A 16652-nucleotide genomic window follows, 5' to 3' on the forward strand; every position below is an offset into this window, starting at 1 on the left:
GGGAAACTAACAATTGAATACTTATAATTTATAATAGTCTTTGGTATTTTTTTGTTTCCCAAAACACTCTTTGGACTGTCTTAGTTTTCATTTTTTATGCCTATTGAATTATTTTTGTATAGTTTTCTGTAATAATTACAAATCATTTGTTTATCGTTAAGAGTATGTTTAACATTAAAATTGAATGATCTGTAGTTAGATATAAAATGATATACTTATCTTAATGGATTTTAGATTTTAGATTTTTAAAGACATTTGATGCTTTGTCAGTAGAAAACAAGGCATTTTATTAGAAAATATGCAAGGCCTATACAAATAGCATTAGAGCCATGCATTTCATACTGATATTAAAACATTAATTCTATATGTTGATATCAAACAGTATTTCCAGTTTTTCAAATGCTGTCATTTTTTTCTGTTTTCATTTTGTAGGTGTTAGCAGAGACAGATCCAGGACAAAAACATAATATGGTCTATGGTCTTCTGCATTTTTTACACCATGTGGACAGACCCAGGACTTCAGTAATGGAGACTACATCTGTTCTTTCCCTCATAGACAATTCCTTCAATGGCACTTGGAAAAAACAGTCAGATGCTGAAGAAAGAAGACTGAACAACTCAAGTGTCACTTTCCACAACCACATAAATGATGCCTTGCTTGGACTGGTTCTCGGAACTGTGTCGTTGTTGACTGTGATAATGAACATCTTAGTCCTTTACGCTGTCAAGAAGGAGAGAACGCTGCACACAGTTGGGAACCTCTATATTGTTAGCTTGTCTGTAGCAGATCTTATTGTGGGTGCTACTGTGATGCCCCTCAGCATTGTGTATTTGCTGGAGAAAGAGTGGAGACTAGGCAACATGGTTTGCCAGTTTTGGTTAGTCATGGATTATGTAGCCAGTACAGCTTCCATCTTCAGCCTCTTTATTTTGTGTGTGGATCGGTATCGCTCTGTGAGGCAGCCACTTAGATATCTCAAATATCGGACCCGGGCCAGGGCCAGTGTAATGATATCAGGGGCCTGGCTTTTGTCAATGACATGGGTCATACCCATATTGGGATGGCGGACCTTTTCCGACGTCGATCCACGGCCCGAAACGGAAAACAAATGCGACACGGATTTTCGATTTGTTACCTGGTTCAAAGTCCTTACTGCAGTTTTGAACTTCTACGTTCCCTCCGTGCTGATGCTGTGGTTTTACGCACAGATATATATGGCAGTGAGAAAGCATTATCGGCAAAGGGAGATCATCAAGGAGTCGAAGCCCTCTTCTTACAACAGGAATTGTTTCGCTAACAATTGTAAAATATCTGGGAAGAGGCGTAAGACTGATGTAGTCAGACAGGAAGAGAGTGCTCCTCAGGAATCTTCCCACTTTGAGGGTTTGATTGATCAGTACAGCCTCGGACAGCAATACTACCCAAAAGACATAAATGAGGGTATAGAGACCTGGGTTGAGAAAAACACAACTAACTGCTGCTACCAGGCTGCTTTATTCACTATCCCCAAACATCAAAAGCAGCCGCAAGAAGACATGTTCCTGACAGATAAAGAAAAGCACCCGCTTGCTTCTCTTGGTACACAGGGGGACACAAACGAACAGCATCTGGCCATGGGTCCTGAGACACCTTTGAAGGTGGCCTGCTTGCCTCTGGGCATTCTGCAATCAGAGAATGAAGATGTCAATGCAATGTTTGTGTCAGTCAGTGACTGCAATTTAATTGTGCCCAACTCTGTCGCTGGCGTCTGCGAGATAACAGACATTTCTGATGTTCAGAGGTTTGCCACAGTCCTGTGTAAAGATGAGTTCTCACATCCTGAGCCTCCATCGTGGTCTCACAGCAGTAGCCCCAAGGTAGATACTGCCAGCGTGAATAACCTGAAGCAGTCTTGGCAAAAGTTCTGCTCCCAGTCCAAACAGTATGTTCAGAGCCTTCGCATCAGTAAGGAACGAAAAGCTGCAAAACAGTTGGGCTTTATCATCGCAGGTTTTATGGTGTGTTGGATCCCTTACTTTGTAACATTTATGGTAATGGCCTTTTGTAAAACGTGTGTTCATCATGATCTGCATATGTTCACCATCTGGCTAGGATATATCAACTCCACATTAAATCCTTTCATTTATCCCCTCTGCAATGAAAATTTCAAAAAAATCTTTAAAAATATACTCCATATTAATTCCTAATAGTTTAAAGGATTTTTTCCACGTACCACTGGATGTGCATTATCATGTTTGATATTACGATAGTTCATATCAAATCAACCCAAACCTCCCTACAAGTCCTTTCAATTTCTCTTGAAATTACCCTCTGTAATTCTCAGATCATTTCCAAAACGTCTTAAATGACAAAGGAATCAGGACTGTTTCAGCATTCTAAATGTAAAAGGAAACTATTTCAGGACTAATAGCAATACATATTTTTTTCAATTTTACTATTCTGAAATGAGGAACCTATTTTACGCAATTCAGATGTTTCTGTGTAAAAATAATCATGCTAATTAAAGTCTTTCTCCAAAAGAAAGTTCCTTCAACAATGTGTGTGAGACCTACGGTGGTGGGTCTTGTTCTTGTTGTGCAGTACAATGACATCTTCCCCATGTGTTCACAAAAGATTAAAAGAGCATAAAGAATTTCATTGCCTTAGATTAGTACTATCAACTTAGTCATCACCCTAAAATAACCTCTGGAAAACATTTTTACTTATTAGCATTTCAATGAGCTTCTATTCCAGTCTGAAAGAGGCCTTCTTGCTATTCAAGTTAGTGTTTATGTGAAAAGTATTCATCCATGTTTTGAAAGCAAATCTTAGATCACAGACCTTTTATGTCGAAAACAGGTACCACAGTTTCTGCTATTGATGTTGACAGCATGAAACATAGTGGCCTTTTACATTTCCACACAGAAAGAATTGTATAGTATCGCTCCTAGTGTTATGTGCGTCATTTTGAAATAATTTATTTTGTAATTCGATGTTAAAGGTGATAGTCATTTAATCACTAATCAATAAATCCTTGTATTCATTATCTTTAAGAAATATTTTATTTTTAGAAATATGAATGAACAAGCTGCCCTGCCATTTAAAAATTAAAACATACTGTACCAATTAAAGGGTATTTGATTGGAAATTTACTGGAATCCTAATTTCTCTCAAACCAAAGAACTATATAAAGAAGGACTAGTGATTCATTTGTTTGTTTCAGTATTCACAGTATGTAAATATTTTTTTTTCCTTCTCCTTGTAGGCAACACTGGACATTGGATATACTGTATATGAAGCAAATCTTTTGTATTTTCCAATAACTATCTTATATTCATTACAGAACAGACAAATGCTTTAAAAAGTGGTTTATGTGTTTCATATTAACTTCATGTTTGGTTGAAAATGGAACTGTGAATTTGAAACAACATGCAACCTTTGTGTTTTATTCAAAGATCTTATGTAGAATCTACTAGTGTTTGTATCTAAAAATAACATCTTAAATTTATGACTCATGCTATTTATTGTTCATTTTATAAAAATATTTGTTAAAGTTTGCTGGATCAAATTAATGCCTTTATTTATGTGTCGAGTAAATTGTGTATTACACTGTGCTGGCTGTATTTACAAAGTAATCTATTATTTAACTAAACAACATTGTTTTTCTTTGTCATAGTATTTTGATACATTTTCCACATCCATTGACGGCGCACTTTATTCAGAAATGTAAAATGTTTCAGTAACGTGTTATTTTAATTCATGCCTTGTTGTTTCATGTTTTGTTAAAGAAGTGACAGATTTAAATTTGTTTTAAATAATTGACAAAATTAATCCTTCAGAACAGAACTTAATAATTCGCAGGCCAAAAGCAGGAAAAGTCAAACAAATTTGTAAATACTGCACATTTACTACAATGGACTGGCGACCGATCTGAGGTATACCCCATCTTGAATCCGTTATTTGCAGGTACCAGCTCCATTGCAAACCTAAATTGGATGAAGTAATAAGAAAATGATGGATACCACAGTCATATATCATGTTACAATATCAGTAATGGTTACTAGTACTGTAATAAACTATTACAACATCAATTTTGTATTTGTTTTTCAACGCATATGAAAGGTTATCTTAGAGAAATACTATATTTCTATCAAGGAATGTAGGGCACTATTACAAGAAAATACATGATTTTGGCTTTACTGTTACAGTGAAAAGGAAATGGCAAAACACCTTATACAGAGATGTAACCGAAATATTGATAAAGAAAGGGCTTATCTTTCCCTACAACTTACAAAATCTACAGTATTTGGGATCTGCAAGATTGTTTTAATAACATATTTAGATATAGTATCAAGATTAGTGTGTTTTTTTCTCAACAGGACTAACTACCAAGCAAATCAGTTTTAAGTATTTGTAATGTCCAAATACATCAAAACCTCCAAAGTTCAAAGACATAAAAACAGTAAACAATACTGTAAGCTTCAGTCACACTGCCCATGTTTAAGATGATTCAGCAGTCATTTGTAATGCCCAATAGAGTCAAATCAACAAAACTCACTGAACTATGTCAAACTTAAGAACTGTCTGGACATACAGTAAAAGAGCAAAGTCTTAATCTCTCTTTGTAGAGACAATAGGCTCATTCAGTTCAAGAACGCCTATGGAACCAGTACCAAATTGACTCAGTACCAAATGCTCCTTTCTCAATGGAAGATGTTTGTGTTTTTTTAGAATTTGTAGCTTATTCTACAAACCTTCGGGTCCACTGACCATTGCTCCTGAAGACTGACTGCAATATGAAAGTGTGCAATTCTGAGAAAAACTTAAGGACACGACACAATATTGAGCACCAAGTCACAGCTAAATAACATTCCAAACACCTTGGATAAACAAAAGCTTAAATTAAACATTGACAAAAAATGAAAACGGACAAAATAAGTAGCAGACTCTTATACAGTAGCTTTCTTTTTTTGTTGTCATCATCCACTACACATCTTGTATCTCTTAAGAGCTGGGTTTCTCAAGAGTCCAGAGGTTATACATTCAGAGGGGGAAATATTTTGTGGTCTCATAAAAGTATGTTTTCAAGCATGGCTGTGGATTGTACAGTGGCACTTATATCAATACCATGTAGTACCAGTAAGATGTATGCTCAGTAGTATGGTATATCATGAATACAATTGGTGATACCATGGTGTACAAGATTTGACAAGGTACAATATGAAGAACTATGATACAGTATATGGTAGGTACAATTGTCTTCTTTAAATTCTAGTTATAACAAATGTATATTTTGTAACAATTGTAAACATGCTTTCTAAAGCAAAAATGCAGGCTTGTTTCAGAGGCTTCAAACCTATTTCTCATCTGTTCCTAATTAAACATTTATTTTCAGACATGGTGCATGAAAACTATAAATTATTTTTTACTTAATTAAATACTGATTATTTTTAAACAAAAAAAATGTGCAGTGTGAATTCAGTTTGCTAACAAGGTGTCACCTTGTGAATCAGTCCTGTGGCCCTACTGCACTTAACCGAGCTCATGGTCCACAGTGAAAAGCAGTATGCAAACAGATGTATTGAAATGCTTATGGACCTACAACACAGTACTTTATGTACAGAGCTTCTATCTAAGTTTTAGCAGCTTTTAATACTCAAGATCATGCCATTATTCTCATCCAGGATAATGAGGAGATGGACAGTTCCTTTCTTCAGACGTGTTTTTTGTGCCCAACATTAACTCTATCAACAGGTTAGTTAACTCTATTCATATGGGAATAGTCATGTTTAAATACATTGTACAGTAAGTTATTAAATCTATGATAAATGTGATCATGCAGTATACTAAAATATGTTTGTTCTGCATGTATTTAAAAAGACAAATTGTGTGGTTTTGTGTGATTCTGTAGATTTAACTTAAAATGCTATATATATATTTCTTTTTTCAACAAGCAAAAAACAAGACAATGTCACAACTAAACTACTGTATTCAGTGGTGGCAGATGTGAGGGGGGGATTCCATCAGGAGATAATATTTTCATTCTCATAGTTTCGTTGTGGTGCCCATCACAGCCAGCTTATATTTGAACTGCTTGTACATAAATAATTAAGTTTAATATGTTTAATGACTAAATCTGAGAAATTACTCAGGTAACTGACAAATTGCCTAACATGGTTTCATGAATATTTGAAAGACATTAGACATGTTGCTTAACAATAGGTAACTCTCATATCCATAGTACAACAACAACACTGTACCCACTAATTATTATTGAATTATTGCCAGTAGAATACAGTATAAACTGTTTAAGATTGATGCAGTAATAAACAGATCTCAATGGGCTTTTGAACGTTTTCTGAACTAGAAGATCTTGGTCACTGGTAGATACCAGATGAACCTTTTCTACTACAATTTCCACTAGGGCATATGTTAAATTGATTAACGTAATACCAATAAATTGGTTTTTAACAGGCTTAGACTTGTCACAGAGAAAAGAATAGATCAAGGCCGATTCGTTTTCGATGGCGCTGCTGAGCAATTACTGTAGTTCCTAGCATGGACGCTCAGGACTGCTGCGTCTGATGAACAGGCACCAAAAATGCAGTTTGAGTCTCCAGTTCAACTCGTTCTCAGTATAGCCAGACTAGAAAAACCACATCACTCCATGCACTGATCATGGGAATTTTGAAATCTGTTTAGGATATTTTTTGGGGGAAAACCAATCACAAAATATCGTTTGCTCGTCGATTGCTGCAGTATGAAACAGGTTTAAATCTTTCATGCGGCACCACGCTTTATTTATCGATATCATGTTGGGATCCATTTTGTATTAAACCAAGAAAAACGATTCTAGTTCCATGTGAGGCAACTCACCTTATAGGTCGCTGCGTTGCTTCGTGGGGAGGTAACATTACTATTTTAGCTACAACAGGGAGAGTTCCTTCTTATCAGAATGAAAAGGAATGGTGCATATCAGTTTTTCTCTGTTTTTTCGTGCTTGGCTGTCTGCGCTTTTTTGTTTCTGTTTTGGTTCTTTGTTTTTTATACAATAGTTAACGCACCGTAAAATGTATTTAAATGCAATGCCTTAGTGCAGTAAGTGGTTTCCACGGTCGACTTCTGTGGATGAAAATATTATTTTGCATGCGACACTAATCTATGTAAGTGGCGAGACAAACAGATAGCTATAATGGCCAGGCTTCGTGTATTTACCCTGTCTACCTTGTTAGCTAGATTCAATTTAGTTTCTTGATTTTTTGGATTTAAAGATTTACGTAAGTTATTGCTAACATTTTGGCTTTCATTTTGTAATGCAATTAAATGTAGACGATATCTACTGGATTGTTATTATTTAGGTCTTGGAAAAGCTTTTTGTAGTAAATATGTGAAGTTTGTTAATAATTTCACATTCCTAGTTCTGCAGACGCCTGTACTATAATAAATCAGAAAGGATTATACATTTGGACGCTGTAATTTGTTGGAAATTCGTATCACTCCCACAACACTGGCGTAACTAATACATTACGTGCATTCTTTGCGTACGTCTGACGTCACTCTAAGAGCGTCCGGTCACAAGTGTCGAAGGCGGAAGTAGCTTTGGTAAGTATGCAGGTTGGAGCATTTGTTCTTTGGTCTGGGTACATAACAAAATTATACTTAGTAAAGTTTTTTCATCCAGCTTCCCTGTAGTCGGAATGATATGCCTTCTCTTCAGAACACTTGGCTATCTAATAAACATGATTAATAAAATATGTGATGATTTATTTTCGAGTCCAAGTAGAAGTTACTCCTTTTCATAATGAAAAGCACATAGTGTTGGACTGCTTTCTGTAAATTCTGCTAAATATTCTACGTTTTCTTTCGGTTAAATCTTCTGTTTATGATATGAATCTAAATGATAAGGTGAACTATATAAGTGTCACGTTACAGCTACGTAGCTCAAAGCTGTTGGATATTCATTTTTCATTAAAACCTAGGTCGTTACCTCACTTAACCTTATTCTTCCCCGCCTCATTTGGTAAGTGTGTAGTATGTTAAGGATGGATTCTGATGAAAAATAATTACCAAGAAAACAATGCCAGCATGCGTCTTTATCAGAAAGTAAAACAGGAAAGGTAACGTGGAAATTCAAGCTCTTCATTGTGTTATAGAGCAACAATATGTTACTGTTTCAGAATCCTGCGGCTCCGAGTGGAACGTATACTGTAGCTTCAAGTTAAAACTGAAATTAACGTGACTACTAAAATTAATCTGTAATTAAGATTGATTAATGTAAAATAGCCAACAAGTTACTAGATGATGGTCACTTGTGGGCTGTTCATTTCCAGTGCTGTGGATTTTTTTGAGTTTTTGAGCACACTGTTTTACCTGGGTGTGTAACAATAAAAAGTCCATGTGAATTAACCAAGTTTAATGGAGTGTTTAAGTGGATCCAATACTAACATTTGCAAATCTATTGATATAGTTGCCTCTTCTTCAGGTATGAACATTATTAGTATTTGATGAACCTTGGAAAGCCTGTATTGATAATACAATCAATAAGCAACTCAGTAGTGGAATAAAATTGTTAGAAAAGAAAGGTTTCAGTATTTGTGTCTGTATCTGTAGGCTATGTTATAAATGTGTATACTTAAATTATATAATTTTTTAGATGTACTTACTGGAGGAACATAATCTTGTGACTGTTTAAATTGCACTGAACATCAAAAGAAATATGTACAACCTGCAAAAAAGCTATCAGCTATCACATTTTATTGAATGACATAGGTAAAACATTTGTGCTGATTAACATCTGTCATCATACAGTAGATGGTGTATACTGTCCTAGTTCATCCAGAAAATGTTCATGGCGGCTTAACTCTGGCAAGAAGGGCATCCATGTCTTAAGTATCACACGAATGCCATTATTATATGAGCAGCATGAGGGTGCAAGTTGTCCTGCTGTAACCAGGTCGAGCAGCAAGTGAGGTCCCAGGACTTGACCAATGTAGACATGTGCAGTCAGGCTGTTATTAATCACTACAAGTGGAATTCTGTATCACCTAGACACGACCGTCCTTACCAATCACATTTAGAGACATCGCCATCGGTTTTAGTGTCCTGGTTTGTGGTCTCCTAGATCATGGCCTGTCATTGACAGGCTGTCATTGACAGGCTGTGTTTGACTGTAACGTCTTTCAAGGTTGGGAATTGTACCTGTGCCCAGTCAGCTCTTTCACTCATGAGGTGATTCATTGCTTATGTAACAGTCACTCAAGAGTATCACGATTAGTAATAAATGAACAATTAATCAGGATGACACCAAAAACATTTAATCAAAATCCATACCTCATTTTGCTGTAAACATATGTGAATAGAAAGAGACAAGTTTATTTTGATGGTCAGTTTATATTTTGTATTGGTCAGAGCCTCTTATCTGTGATACTTCAAGTCTTGCTTGTGTATTCACTTTTTACCTACCAATAATGTTAACATCTTAATATCTAATAAAATGATATGTATCATTTTTTTAATGGAGTTTAAACTACATTGTATTAAGATATAAATATTATTTTTGCTTGTACCATTGGTATTAGTAACTATTTTGCTAAAATAAATAAAAGACTCATACAAACATAGCACCTAGATATTCAGCGAGGAGTCCGAAGATGATATGTTATGGGTTTTAAATATTTTCTCTTCCTCTGCAGATGGTTTAGCTGCTGGTAGAACAATGGTCCTTAAAGTATTTTGGAGTCTTGATTTATTCTTTTATTAGTGATTGGTATTAGGCAGAGAATTTCACTGAATAGATACAATCAAACTTTCAAGATCTGGAATATTTTCAACTGGAAATCATGTAAAGCACCTCTGAAGTACAAGCCATTGGCATGCATATAGGCTCACTTTGCTAATTTAACAGAAAGGGTCTATTTTTGTCTGATTTTACCAGGCAGAAGTGGTATTTGGACAGTGATCACTGGCTTAACCATTAGCATTACATGCATATTTTAAGGACAAGGTCAGTATAATTTGTGAAGTATTTAAAGTTCCAGATGTGTATTGCTCAGTGATTGCATTGAGCCTTGGGTTCTTTTAATCCGTATCAAATATGCTGAAAAGCTCTTCTTTAATGCATCATGTTAAATGTCAGATAGAAGATGAAGTAGGAAGGAAAAGCAAGTCTTGCTGTCTAGTGCAATTTATCAGTTTCTCAGTCATGATGAACCGTAAATGCATTTTTTACTTGGGTGCTTAATCATAATTTGTCATCCTGTATATCATTAAAATGGCATTAAACTGTTCCTAATTTCTATTTATGTTCATAATAGAGAAAAGTAAAGACTGAATAATTTACTACAGAGTTTTAACATGGACAGATTCAGGATTATCAAGTATTGTGAATGCTTGTTTGACTTCAAAATGTCAAATTGTTTGTGCTACAAGAAGGGATTGTTGAGCTACAAGATCTTTAATTTTGTGGTTGGGGTATTTTGTTAAAATATCCAGAATTCAGCATTTTGTTTAATTTAAAATGTGTATAAGAATGCCAGATGGGGTCATGTAAATGCTTAAGAGACTTGGTGGCGCCAGTATTTAATTACACAAATTGTGTTGTCTGTCTTATGGAAGCCTGTTGAATGAAAGTACGTTCATCCACAGCAGAGCTTATTAGGGGATTAAAATCTGTTTCACACTTTGAACCTCTGAGTTTAAATAAAGAAGAAGAATTATTGTACGAGCTACAGTATGTGTCTTTTGGGGGGAGGTTGGTGTTCCAGTGCTACTTTACTTTACTGAGCCCTGTTCTTCATGTTCAAAAGAGAAAATAGGGCTGTTGATGTCTGTGTAAAAAAAAAAAGTTTGGAGATGTATGGCTTCAAAAAATATAACTTTTTTTAAATCTGGACACAATGGAAAACTAAGAATTGAATTGTTTGATTTATATCAGTTTTTGCATGAGTAAATTAAAAATCAACAGTTGCATATCCTAATATTAGAAGCACTAAAATGTCTGCCTTTGTTTATGTTTAATATATTTTTTCAAATATCAGCTTTTTACTCCTTTTGACAGTAAAGAAGAAACTTTTCAACGTGAAATGAATTCTTTAATCTTAATCTACAAATTGATACTTTTATCATTTCTTGCACTTTTTTTTTGCAAAATAAATTATTACGTTCTATGTAAACTTCAAACATATGCAGTAAACACCAAGCGTATTCGATGTGGACTGTAATAGGTTTGCATTTTCTTATTTGCATCCGGTTCAAGTTACTGAATCAATTGATATTGTGCACGACTCTAACAAGGTGATGGAATAAGCTGTCTTAATCAACCCATGAATTTGAATTCATCCTGATTGAAGTAATTCATTAATGCTGTTTATGTTACTAAAAAAGAATACTCCTTTGAGTTAAAAAAGGTAATTTACAATAAAAATGCAATGAAGACTGATGAGTCATTCCCCTTTGATTTATATTCAAAATGTGCTATTGAAGACTGAGTGTCCCTTGTTTCCATTAATGCTTATTTCCAAACTCAGCAGAGGTGGAGGTAATGTAACTAAGGACATTTTTTTTTCTTTCTCCTCCTTTTAAGAACATAAGAAAGCCTGCAGAAAGCTTGAGGAGGCAATTCGTCTCATCTTGTTCATTTGGTATTTTAGTATCTAAGACAAAATTTTATTCAGCTGCATTTTGAAGGAGCCAAGTTTGGATATCAACATCAGCAGCAGACTGGGAGGCCTGTTCAGACACTCAAAACTCTATGTATAAAGAAGAGCTTCCTATTCTCCATCTTAAGTAAGTTTCGTTTTAGTTTCCAAATCATTGATAGGGATCCGGAAGAGCAATTGGCCTAAATGGATCTATGCATTACATAACTGTTTACTTTGGCCCAGGTAGATATTATTCTTAAATTGACTTGCTGTTACATGTTCAGTGAAGCAGTTCTCCATTCACATGCATATATTGCTTTAAAATTCCTATGGCTTTTAATCTGAGGGTTAAGCTTTTTGGAAATTTGAACAGGTGATGTTAGAGCACCTATTGGTATTAACTATCCTTGCTGTTTAAAGAATTGTAATATGTTAAGCAAGACATTCCTTTTCTAAATCCATAATGGGATTTTAAGAGACAGACAATATTTCTGAAGTATTCTTCTGCTTTAGCTGTGATATTTCCAGACTGGTTTATAGTTTAATGGTTCAGTGTTGCCCCTCTTTTATGAACTGATGTTAAAATTGCCATTCCTTCAATCTGTTGGTACAGAGCCCATCTTAAGTGGGAACTGAAATATCCTAGTTAAGGGTCTATGACGAACATTCCTCATTTTTTTAAGTAAGACTGTGGAAATGTCATCAGTCCATTGCAATTTATTACTGGTTGTAATCTCTCCTAGCCCCTGTAGTTAGTGTGTGATTTGGAGGATTTTCTTCCTAAGAAAAGGTCTTTGCAAAAAACGTTCTTTGTGGGTTGGAGACCAAAAGGAAAATGAGTTTGTTCTCACCAAGCATAAATATAGATCAGATGGAGGTAGGACTTGCAGCTAAACTAAAAAAAAATAAATCTTGGTTGCAACTGGAACATGGTTTGCGCTTGATCTGTTTTAAAATGTTTTGGGATGGTATTTTGTGTTAAGGGTACAGCGTACAAACAGATGAGCTGTGCGTTTTGTGTTGTACATTCTGTTCCAGAAGCAAACCGAATTTGTAGAGCGGAATGGCTGCCCTGCCCACAGAGAGAGGCGGAACAGCTCAGGTTGAGCCACCCAAGCTGCAGTTTGCTCCCTTCAGCAGCGCCCTGGAAGCTGGCTTCTGGCACGAGCTCACGCAGAAGAAACTCAATGACTACCGGCTGGATGAAAGTCCAAAAAGCATCAAAGGGTACTATTATAATGGTGAGTGGAGTCAGGAAAGGGGTAATGTATGAGGAAGCGCATTGCAAACTGTTCAAATCCTGCAAGGATTTTAGTTTAGAAGGTCAGATGTGTTCCCTGTGAGTTCAGTTCAAATGATTGAAAAGCCCTCGAAACGTAAAAGATGCGCTGCAGCTTCCTGATGCCAGCAGGTCACCATTTCAAGTGCTTGGACGTAGAGTTTGGCATTTATGAGATAAACCTGCAAGGGGGATTGACTTTTTTGCCACCAAACTGAATCCAATTTACTTTACATTGCCAGCACCCTGCAACTCACGACTGGCAGCCCAGTGAAGCTCAGCAGGTGTGATCCTGGCCAGTACCTGGAGGGGAAAAACTAAGGTTGTTGCTGGAAGAGGTTTTAGTGAGGCCAGCAGGGGGCGCTCACCCAGCAGTCTGTGTGGGCCCTAATACCCCAGTATAGTGATGGGGACACTATACTGTAAAACGGTCTGTCTTTCGGATGAGATGTAAAACCGAGGTCCTGACTCCCTGGGCATTAAAAATCCCAATAAAAAATCCCAGGGTGTTTCTTGAAAAGAGTGGGGGTGTTACCCCAGCATCCTGGCCAAATTTCCTCTACCTTTACCAATCATGGCCTGATATCTATGAATTGGCTTCATCATTCTGTTCTTCTCCCTACTGAGAGCTGATGTGTGGGCAGTGTACTGGTGCACTATGGCTGCTGTCACATCATCCAGGTGGGGCTGCACATTGGTGGTGGAGGGGAGTCCCCATTACCTGTAAAGCACTTTGAGTAAAGCATCCAGAAAAGCGCTATATAAGTGTAAGCAATTATTATTATAAATTTACTGTACACATTACAGAATTGGGGAGCCAAGTGTTCAGAAGTCCATACTCATGTAGCTTCAGCTCAGAATTTCCCTATTAAAATAAACATTTATTTACAGTCATTCAAAGACATAGATATACTGCCCACCTTTGAACCCTTCTGCTTTGAGCTTTGAACTTTGGTTATATCTTCATTAGAGGCACCACGTCTCTGCTATTCAATAAATATGAATTATCTACTTATTGTTATGATATAAACTTGTCTCGTTCACAGGTCAATAAAAAGAGGGTATTGGATGCAAGTTAACACAGCTCCATTGTGCAAAGCTCTGTGGTTTATGTAATCTCTTGTCTTGTTCATGTTCACCTTCAAGGTGATCCTGTTGGGCTCCCTACTCGATTAACCTTGGAATTCAGTGCCTTTGATGTGTGAGTATCTAAATTTAGAACGTGGTTTGTACTTCAGATAAAGGTTGAACTCTGCTTCATTACTAATAACATGAATGTGGCAAAAGCAAGATGTTTCAGACTGTTGAGGGTCATTTTTTGCTGTCTAGTCGAGAGTACTTAAATTACAAAAAATAGGAGAGAGAATAGAAGCTCAGGAACACTGTGTTCTGAATAACAAACCCAAGTTTTATTGAAATAGATTCGTTTTTCTGAAGCTCTTATTTTTTTTTGCTCCTTCAACATTGACCATATTGCATTATATAACTGTCTGCAGTGCAGGGTGGCTGCCATTGCCATGATTAACCTGATACTTTTACTTTGCTTTTCCCTGTAGAACGTATTCATATTTTCTTTTTAAAGCTCATGCAGTTAATTTGGATTCGATTCCATGATGTGATCTTTAAAAATGGCGTGGTTTCAGCTGATAAATGAGAGACCTGTTATTTTGTTGATGAAAAGAAACAGAAATTATGATGTAATTTTGAATTACATAAAGCTTTCGTGTCAGGGCAAAACGGGCGCATTCTGGCAACACCTTGACCTTTCTTTTCATTTATGAAATCTCTGCCCAGAAAGGCCAGTGATGTTCGGCGGAGGCACATTTCATGTAATTGGCTATGGGTGTATTCTTGTATGCATGCATGCCAATAATTGTATTGCAGGAAGGGCGGCTGAAATCATCGGGAAAATGAAAAGAAAGGGAAATTCTTTGTTGACAAACTGCAAGCCATGCGTTTACTGATTGATTTTACTCTTACATACAGCAGGACAGTGAACCTTTTACCCGTGAAGCAAAATATAGTGTGAGAATTGATTCCACATTCTGGTAAAAAAAAAAAAGTGAATCTGTCATTCCATTCCTTTTCAAAGTTTGCGTCCTGAATTGTTCTATGCTTCAGAATAAAATGTTGCAAAAATGTTGCAGCACTGGCATGCACACACCAAATAAGCCATGCTGAACTAGCGTGTAGCTACAGTACATGAGTGCCATCTAACTTAAATATAGTTGACAACCAAGCCTTGAAATTTGAGGACAGTTAGTGAATGTGATGACAGTGTGACCAATTAAACACCTATAAAGATTTGTCACCAGTAGTGAAGTTAATTTACTTCAGTAAAACTGCTACTTTATGTATTTAGAGATGGCCCCACTCCAACCCGCTGTTGCCCTGCAGTTGGTACTCTCTACAACACAAACACTCTGGAATCCTTTAAGTCTTGTGATAAGAAAACGCTACTGGAAAAAGAAGCCAAGCAGGTAAGTTAAATATCTGTAAAGCCAGACTGGCCACAAAAAAAAGGGGGCTTTATGTTATTACAGAGACTTCGTAGTGAACTGTAGTGTTTTGATTCTGTATTTTGATGTTGTATTTCTTCGATTGGAAAAGTGTTTTTGTAAGGCTTGAGATGTTTTATTGATGGGCATGTCTTACGCAAACTCCAAATGGTCATAAACTGTGACCTTTGAGTATTTTTAAATCAAACAAGGAAAAGCCATGGTCTTTCCCGAGCGAAAATGGGTGAATAAGAGTAGTCAGAGTATGTTTCATTTGTCTTTGTCCCATTTTTAACTTGGTCCATTAAAAGACTGCATTAAAGTCAATTAAGGGTTTTCAGTCCTTAAAACCTGATTGAATAGTTTTCATGAACAATCTTGATTAATCTTGACATTTGTAACGTTCTTAAAATGACGGAAAGTATAAACTGATTTTAATATGGAAACGTGCCATCTATTGAGCGCACACACATTTTATTTGCAGAATTTCAATTATGTGATGGACAATAATTGTGTGTGTAGAATAATGATTGTATTACATATTTCTACTTAACGTGGTCACTAACTAAAGATATTCAGCATGGAGCAAATGCCATATTTCCATATTTGTACTTTTTGCCGGTTTTACTAATAAAACATAGCATTGTACGTTTTTTGTGTGAAGTAATTTTATTTAGAATGTTATATTAAATAATGTTGTAGGGGAATGGGCTTATCTGTAGTATCATTCACAGAAAAACAGGTAATATAAACAGTGTAAAATTAGACAACATTTTTCATCTTTACCATATAAGTTATACTTGTTATATTTGTTGTTTCTGGGTTTTTTTTGTCATAACTTTATTTTGTTTACAGATATGGGATGCAATACAGTCTGGAGAGGTTTTAGAAAATCCCTCAATTCTAAGCAAATTTCTTTTATTGACTTTTGCGGTACGTATTTATAACAGCGATGATAAGAAATTCTCTAACATTTTGGTTTCATCTTCTTATTGATGTAGAATTAATTGTTTTGTATGACCACAGAAACCTATAAGGTTCTTGAGATTACCATTTGGTATGATTATTAAGTCTTTGTGCTTTCCAAGAAGAACTAACCAAGTTTAAGTTTAAACAATTAACTGCAGTGAAGCTTAGTGTTGCATAATACTTATTTTCTCAAATATTGCTTTGTAATAAATTTCAGCAATGCTGTTCGGGCATTATGGAGGCACAATGGTTGGTGTTGCTGCTTCATTTTGTTGGAGCCCTTGGTT

At 35.9% G+C, this 16652-nt stretch overlaps 2 protein-coding genes across 2 annotated transcripts in view; both read left to right on the forward strand.

Moving 5' to 3' along the window:
• Positions 1–468: 468 nt before the first annotated feature.
• Positions 469–3128, forward strand: hrh1 (histamine receptor H1). The gene has a single exon (XM_088636834.1). The coding sequence runs from the start codon at positions 469–471 to the stop codon at positions 2185–2187; it is 1719 nt and encodes a 572-aa protein (XP_088492960.1). The 3' UTR covers positions 2188–3128.
• A 4303-nt stretch (positions 3129–7431) lies between these two features.
• The window catches only part of atg7 (ATG7 autophagy related 7 homolog (S. cerevisiae)), a 63399-nt gene continuing 54178 nt past the window's right edge, over positions 7432–16652 (forward strand). The window contains exons 1-6 of the mRNA XM_088636832.1: positions 7432–7582; positions 11562–11764; positions 12658–12860; positions 14045–14099; positions 15261–15378; positions 16252–16329. Coding sequence (XP_088492958.1) covers positions 12683–12860; positions 14045–14099; positions 15261–15378; positions 16252–16329 — 429 coding nt within the window. The 5' untranslated portion in view covers positions 7432–7582; positions 11562–11764; positions 12658–12682. The remainder of the gene's footprint in view (positions 7583–11561; positions 11765–12657; positions 12861–14044; positions 14100–15260; positions 15379–16251; positions 16330–16652) is intronic.

Source organism: Lepisosteus platostomus, chromosome 6, assembly GCF_059453375.1.
Source record: "Lepisosteus platostomus isolate fLepPlt1 chromosome 6, fLepPlt1.hap1, whole genome shotgun sequence".
Lineage (NCBI taxonomy): Eukaryota > Metazoa > Chordata > Actinopteri > Semionotiformes > Lepisosteidae > Lepisosteus > Lepisosteus platostomus.

Excerpts from the sequence above, each read along its gene's own strand:
- hrh1 (XM_088636834.1), top strand. The coding sequence starts at position 469 with ATGGTCTATGGTCTTCTGCATTTTTTACACCATGTGGACAGACCCAGG.